At 41.1% G+C, this 7,959-nt stretch overlaps 1 protein-coding gene across 4 annotated transcripts in view; it reads right to left on the bottom strand.

Moving 5' to 3' along the window:
- Positions 1-5,816: 5,816 nt before the first annotated feature.
- The window catches only part of FBXW7 (F-box and WD repeat domain containing 7), a 244,305-nt gene continuing 242,162 nt past the window's right edge, over positions 5,817-7,959 (bottom strand). For all 4 annotated transcript variants that reach the window (XM_060246644.1, XM_060246643.1, XM_060246646.1 and 1 more), the window contains one exon: positions 5,817-7,712. In XM_060246644.1, the coding sequence (XP_060102627.1) occupies positions 7,444-7,712 (269 nt within the window). In that variant the 3' untranslated portion in view covers positions 5,817-7,443. The remainder of the gene's footprint in view (positions 7,713-7,959) is intronic.

Here is a 7,959-nt window from a genome sequence, read left to right as displayed (position 1 = left end):
GGGTTCTGTTCTGGGACTGGCAAATCAATAAAAATAACCTCCCCCACTTCACTGGCAATGGAAGACCTGTTCCACTGGCATAATTCTCATTATGCTGGCAAAGTAGCACCTTTGGACTCAACTTCTTTTCAAGCTCCCTCAGTGAGGGGAACCATGTCAGTCACCAGACTCGGACAATTGTCACCTACTGTAGTTGACACTCTTGATATATTCCTTAAAAGAAAAAATGAGTATCAGAGGGAAAAAAATGAAAATTGAACTATGGTTGACAGAGAGAGAAGATATTCCAAAAGATGCAGATTACAGGTTAGCAATTTGGAAAGGATCACCACTTCTAAGTGCAGGTTATAACAAATGGAAATTCATAGCGGTTCAGTTCAGCAAGGGAGTATTGCACATAGTGACATAGTAAAAATGTGAGGGGGGAAAATTCTAGTTCTAAATAACTCACTGAAAAGTTGTGTTTAAGGCACTTTCAGGTAATAATCTTGCAAGTAGAAAGTACTGAATGTTCAAAATGATCATGATGGAACAAAGGCTGGTGTGGTGTTGGTGGGATTAAATGATATGTTGCTAAGAGACAAGAAGACTGCAACCAGGAGCGTCTGAAGCCAAACATCCAATCACAAAGGCACAAAGAGGATTTATTAGAGTATGCATAACTTAACTGTATAACGTTCCTAATGTGGAAAGATATAAAAAAAGATGACTGAAGAGCTTGAACCTGCACTCACTGTTGGGTGGGTTGCATGTACATTGAGTCATGATTGCAACTGTAAGAATACAAATAGTTATCCAAATCCTGCAAATAGATACTAACATTTTCAGTTCTCATACTTGATGCCTAAGTATTATCTAAGACATTAGTGGCCCATCAGGAAATATTGAACTCTCCTTACAGAACTAGTTTACTTAAATTTTAAAAAATTATATTAGGCAAAAAAAAAATCCGATTTCACAAAAGCCAGAGACATTCCCTGAGTTCTCAGTGTTCAAACTCCGTCCATACCATTTATTCAATACACACTGCTATAAATTTGTTCATTCAATGTCTCTTTTACATATGCAGCTAGTAGTGTAAGAGCTGCTTCCATATTGTGCAACTGTATGCTGCAGAGAATAGTCTGTATGTGCCAATCACATGGCTCATTCTCATGACATTTATACCACACTATGAGAAACAATACTGATATGGTGTGAAAGACAATGTAATACGCCCACCTTGTACAACCATCATTTCATATGAGTGTATTCTTATAGTGCATAATGTGGAAACAGTTCCAAATCTGCTGAAAGAAGCTTAAGAGGGAGACAATATAGCAACAATTTCCTCAACTGTCCTCTACAGAGACAACTTTATCCTGTATAGCCAACTGTCTTTATTACTGATGGTTAAAGAACCCTGAATTGCATATATTATGTACTCTGCTCTAAGCAAATATTCTCCATGAATTCCTGCTAAATTGCATAATTGGTATGGTTTGCTAAAACAGGACAAGGCTGAGGTTCAGTACACAGGTAACTGCCAACCCTATAGATTAGCTCAGGGTTTCCCAAACTTTTCTTTCCTGTGGCCTGGTTATTTTTACATTTCTCCTTCGTGGCTCAGTGGAGCCAGGAAACTTTGGGGGTGGAGCTGGGAGACAGGAATTATGTAATTTCCTGTGGTGTCACTTCCAGGTCAAGGGCCAAGTGACTTCCAGAGCACACTGAACCAAAACTCCACCAAAACCAAAACTCCACTTTTTCCTGTGATGTCACTTCCAAGGCTCTCCCCCAAACCTGCCTCTTCTTCTGAAGTAACTTCGTTTTCAGAAAAATCTCTCTGAAACTCATGCTGAGCCAAAATGGGGATGGAAAGTGGGTAGTCTGCAACTTTTTCATACATTCCCAAGGTCCTCTCTTTCCACCCTCACACCTGCATGAACCTATCTGTTTGTGTGTTCTTCTCCGGCTTGCAAGCACTCCTAATGCCCATGTTCAATTGCATGCACCACCTACACATCCCTTCCTCAACAGCACTGGCCAGTGTATGTAGTTGGAAGTGCTGTTGCCATTGTCAACAGGAATGCCAGTGCTGTGTACCACCCACACTGGGCCCTGGCAGCTGCTGTACTTCAAAATATGCTGAAACATTTAGGAGGCCCTTCCTTCAGCTGCTACTACTTGAACCCTTCCTCAAGCTACAACCAAGCTTGCTTGGTTTCAAGAAAATCTTTTGACAGGTATTTTTCATACTTTTCCTGACTGAAACATTGGAAAATTGCTTTGAAACGTAGCAGAGAATTGTACTGCAATTAATGAATTAATTTCAAGTTATATAAAGTTCACACAAGCTTTTCTGCAGTTATCTAAAAAAGGATATTTACGAGGGGCTTGCAGATTTTTACTGGATGTTTCCCATGCCTTTAAAAGCAACCTGTTGTGCAGATATTTAGCTAGTGAATTTCTTTCATCCTTTTTAATATCTACAGGAGGAGTTTAATTTTGGTGTCAGAAAGCTGCTAAAAGTAGGACCAGTAAAATGGTGCCAAGTTCATAGTACCATCACTTCCAGTGCTGTTGAGATATACAGCAGTAATCTCCAATAATCTCTTTCTGCCCCGCACCTCTCTCACTCACTCACACAAAAATCTCATAGACAGGCCAGCTGGCTACAACTGGGGGTGCCAACTTTTCATTGACAGAGCACCTAGGTCTGCAACAACAGTATGATGAACAGAAAAGTTTCATTCAGTCAAAATGGAAAGAAAGAAATAAAGAAAGAAGGAAAGGAAAGGAAAGGAAAGGAAAGGAAAGGAAAGGAAAGGAAAGGAAAGGAAAGGAAAGGAAAGGAAAGGAAAGGAAAGGAAAGGAAAGGAAAGGAAAGGAAAGGAAAGGAAAGGAAAGGAAAGGAAAGGAAAAATATGGAGAGAAAAAACATAAGAACATATGAGAAGCCATGTTGGATCAGACCAGTGGACCATCCAGTCCAAAATTCTCTCATATAATGCCCAAAAAGCACCAGAATGTCCACCAGTGGGGCCAGGGCACTAGAAGCCCTCCCACTGTTGCTTCCCCCCACCCCCCCAGCACCAAGAATAAAGAGCATCCTTTGCGGAGGGAAAAAGAAAGAAGGGGGGACAAAGGGGGGAAAAGCCTAACTCACCATCAGATTACCCCAGCCAGCAACAATTCTGCCCAGGGGGCGTTTGGTAAAAAAAAAATAGCTACTGGAATGCCCACTCCCCGCCCCTCCCAGTTGAAAAAAACACACACACCTTCTTTGCCGTCCAGGCCTCCCGGGGAAATCTCCCCAAAAGAACATACTGCAAGGCACATGAAAGCTCATACCTTGAAGAACACTTCATGAATCTAAAGTGCCAGTGGTCGCCAGCTTTTCTCTCAAACACTGGGAGAGGGGGAGAAGGAAGGAGAGGCAGCCCAGCTCCTCTCTGCACAACAAAGGGAAGGAAGCCAAACAGAGCTCAGGCTTTGCAGCCTGTGTCAGTCTTCAAGGCTAGCTTTTCTCTGCACAACACAGAGACAGGGGAAGTAAGGAAGCCAAATGGAGCTCAGGCTTTGCAGCATGTGTCAGTCTTCAAGGCTAGCTTTTCTCTGCACAACAGAGAAACAGTGGGAGGAAGGAAGCAGAGGTCATGCTTTGCTGGGGGCAGGGCTAGCTTTGGCTTTTCTTGTGACTCGGTAGTGAGGCTTTCATGGCCCAGTATTGGGTCCCGACCCTGCAAATGGGAAACAGTGGATTAGCTTCTACAGTGAACATTTATTTGCAAAAATAGTATCCTCTATTTGGGAAAGGGAGCAGCAGACACATTTCCTTTTGTGCCATTTGCATAGAACTTCCCTTACTGCAAAAGAACAGAAATGTACCCAGTCTCTTCCTGCCTAAGGGGTGAAACAACACTTTGGCCACTGCTTAAGCAGCAGTCACAATCCTAAGAACTTTCAGAACTTGATACAGACCATTCCACACCTTATCTTTGTCCACTTGTTATGAAGCACAAGCTACCCGGGCCCGTAGCCAGTAAATTTTAGATAGGGGTGCCCAGGGAATAAAAATGTAGGTGGGGGGTCGCAGGGTGGAAGAGTGAGAAAGATGGCAGGCAACTGAGGAAGGCAGGTGAGGAAGGTGGTGGGCAACTGAGAAAAGCAGCAGGTGGGCAAGAAAGGCGGCGGGCAAGGAAAGCAGCAGGCCGACGAGAAAGGCAGGCAAGGAAGGTGGTGGGTGACTGAGAAAGGCAGTGGATGGACAAGGAAGGTGGCGGGAAAGGTAGGCGAGAAAGGCAGTGGGTGGGTGACAAAGGCGGTGGGTGGGCAAGGAAGGCAGCGGGCGACCGAGAAAGGCGGTGGGCGGGCAAAGAAGGTGGTGGGCAGAGGAGAAAGGCAGGCCAGGAAGGCGGTAGGTGACTGAGAAAGGTAATGGGCAGTAGAGAAAGGCAGGCGAGAAAGGCAGTGGGCAGCCAAGGAAGGTGACTGGAGGGCAAGGAAAGCAGCGGGCAGGAGAGAAAGGCAGGGGAAGAAGGCAGCAGGCTAGTGAGGAAAGCAGTGGAGGGGCCAGAAAGGTAAAGCAGGGGGAAGATTACTGGGGTCCCCTCGTAGCTACGGGCCTGAAGCTACCTATGAGCCAGACTAATGTAACAACTAGGATTACTGTTCTATGTAGTGAAGACTACAACAGTTTAAGGCTTAGTTCCTTCTCTTATTTTCTCAAACAGTTTTGTATTACAGTCTCATGAGAATTTCATACAACAGGAAGCAATAAACAAGCAGCCTAGAAACACAGAGCAGAACTAAACTCTGATCTCAAATGTTCCCATAATGCTTACAGGTTTTCCAGGGACGATTTCCAGCTTCTCATCATAGTATCATTGGAGCTATTAACATTCATATCTGTTATTATTCCTGGTAACTAAGTAAAACTCATTTTTATTCCAGGTATACAAGGGTAGAGAAGTGTCCTTTATTAATCAAGACAGACTACTTGTCAACGTTTCTTAATACTGTATACAGGCTGGCAGTATACCTCTAAGGTCACAAGTGCACCTTTTCTAGATGTTGTACTATATATCACTAAATAATGGTCCACTACTGGGGTAGACATATTGTAGTCTCCTAGAGATGGAGTTGGAGAATATGTAGCAACTGGTAGGCTTGATTAGAGAACAAATGTTTTGAGAACTGCTTGCATGTACCAACTTTTCCATTTTAACAAGCTGATTGTTAAACTACATTTGATAGTTTGAAGACTGTATGGCACTTCCTATTTTTCATCTCATGGTTCTGGATACTTGTTTTAAAGACTACTATTCTTCCTTTGTTTCAATTTAGGCTTATTTTTATTTTAATCTTTGCTAAGCAATTTCAGTCAACTGCAATAAATAGCGATTGTAAAAAAATCAGCATAACCTTTTTACATTTCACTGTCAAGATTTTGAGAAATGTATTTATGTATGTGTGCCTTTGGTTTGTTGCTCATTCCCCCCCACCCCTGCCATCTAGAAGATATTACTACCACATTGGTAGCTGCTTCATATACTGAAGACAACATAATAAACTTAAAGCAGCATCCCCCAGGAAAAGACAAACAGCTGCTCTGAAACAGTTTTCCACAGAGGTTCTTAAATAAGAATCCCTAAAAACTGTGTTGCATAAAGTGAAAAATTTAAAAGGCTTTGAGCATCTGTTTATTATACTTCCTTCCAATAAAATAAAATGCTTTTTTAAGAATCTTCTCAAATCCTATGCTCAAACCTTTTCTACTTTCAAATTTAATATACTAGTTAAACTGTGTAAAGTTACTGAAAGAAAAAGACATATTAACATGAAAAAACACATTTTATTGCACTTAAGTTATAAGAAAATAAAATTTCTAAGTGAATCAAATCATAGACACAATCCCTTTAAAGGTTGTTTTCCTCCATCCTGTCAGGTTGTTACATAACTAAAATTAACAAACTGAAATCCGATTTCTTAAAAAAAAAAATCAGACTATAAATAAACCAAAAAAGGAGGGGGAAAAAAAAACCCAAGATAGCCTAGGATACAGTGTTAAACCACTTTCACAGTTCAGCTGGAGTTGTGGCTTTTGGAGAATGAGGCAAACCACGTGACATTTTCATTTTTCTTTGTGTGTGACAACTTTACCACAAAAACCAAAGCATTTTCACTCTGTCAGTTTTTCACTCCCATAAAACTGTAACAGTTATTTCTCTTCAAATTCCGTAAAACACTAAGACTGACCAGCAATTTTATTTTCATTTTTGTATTCTTTTTTAAAAAATATCTTGTCAGTTTCATTATGTCTGTTTATTCCATTCACCACAGCCCTCACAAATAAACGTTTCCCCACAGAACAGGCTACAAGAGCTTTGTTCTAAGGAATGTGTTTTAATTTTTGCCCAGAAAAAAAGAAAAGAAAATAAGCTTTGCACACACTCTCGATTCATTACTTGCAAGCAAACTTCACTCTAAATTGTCTGAAACTCTTCCACTCTCAGCCTCTTAGAGGCACAGTTGGCTCAAGTTTCAGTGGCAAAAAAAGTCTTTTTTTCTGTAACCAAACTAGAGCAAATTTGGAATTCAGTCTGGGACTAAAACGTCACAGCAGAAAAAAAATAAAAATAATTTGCTTTTTTTTCTTCTTCTTTCATTTAGCAGCATAAATAAGTTTGGCCACTGGGAATACAGTACAGGGGTGGGACAACAATCCCATAGCTGAAGACCTACTTCTAGCACCAGCATCATGTATTGACTCCATCTGAGGAAACCTTAGAACACCCCGGACAACTCGCCACCTCAGAGCAACATATGCATTGAAGAGCGGAGATGGAAGCAACAGTAAATAGATCAACAGAGGCTAATACTGTGATTGACATTGGCAATGGTTGGCAAAATAAAAAAAGCTGTAAAACTGTACAAAAAACAATTCACAGTAAGATTTTTAGCTGTTCCACACGTGAGAAAGGACTCTTTGCTGTCACAGATGCTCTCTTGCTTGAAAGACAATCAATAACCGATATTGGAGGTATGAAGCTCCCTTCTAGATTTTTATGGTAAGAGAACAGGGTTAAGAAGAGCTGTAGCAACTTTTTCAATCTCCATAATGCTCAATGAGCACTGAGAGAAAAAAAAATAAAAAGAAACAATTGCACCTGGCTTGATTTAGAAAGTTATCTTTTGCAAAGCTGCCCCCTCCATTCAAAAGTGAAGCCTTTGATGTAAGGAGACAGCAAGTGCCTCTCTTGTCAGTTACAGTTTGTCATTTTCTTGCCTTCTTCTTTCCTTCGTAGCCTGTAGGTCTTTAGGATCTGTTGCCCCAAGCCAATATCCTGCACCACCAAAGGACAAGGTTTTTCTATTTTTCCATTTTGCAGAGGAAAGGAGGGAGGGAGGGGAGGACAGAACAATGTTTGCATTTCTGGACAAAATAATCTTTTTCAAGCTTCACTTTATATCCACATCAAAGTCCAACACCAGCAGCTTGGTTTCCTCAGTTCCATTCCGGCTTCCAACTGCACACACTAGCTTCGTGTTGGAGGCTCTGATCCGCCATACAACACCTCCACTCCCTCCACTTTCCAATGTAACTAGATTTCGGATAAATTCACCCGTTTTCAAGTCCCAAAGTTTCACAGTCCCATCATCAGAGCTGGTAATTACAAAGTTCTTGTTGAACTGTAAACAGGTCACAGCACTTTGATGTTTGTTGGGACCTGGAACAATAACAGCAACAAAATTGTAAATATAGTACTGAGAGCTACATTTTTATCTTCACTTTGTTTTTACACATCTATAGAACTAGAATTGGTTAAGCATGCTTAAAAACAGAAAACCATGCAAAATTCTGACGGCTAATAAAACAAATGATATACTCAACACTCCCAGAACATCTGCCATGTAGAGAAGTGTTAACTGAAAGAATGATAGCAAGACACAAAAATAAACCGATCCAGGCTGAAC

This window comes from Heteronotia binoei, chromosome 9, assembly GCF_032191835.1.
Source record: "Heteronotia binoei isolate CCM8104 ecotype False Entrance Well chromosome 9, APGP_CSIRO_Hbin_v1, whole genome shotgun sequence".
NCBI classification, from domain to species: domain Eukaryota; kingdom Metazoa; phylum Chordata; class Lepidosauria; order Squamata; family Gekkonidae; genus Heteronotia; species Heteronotia binoei.
Note: the sequence above shows the minus strand (reverse complement) of the source record. Positions and strands in the feature narration are given on the sequence as shown.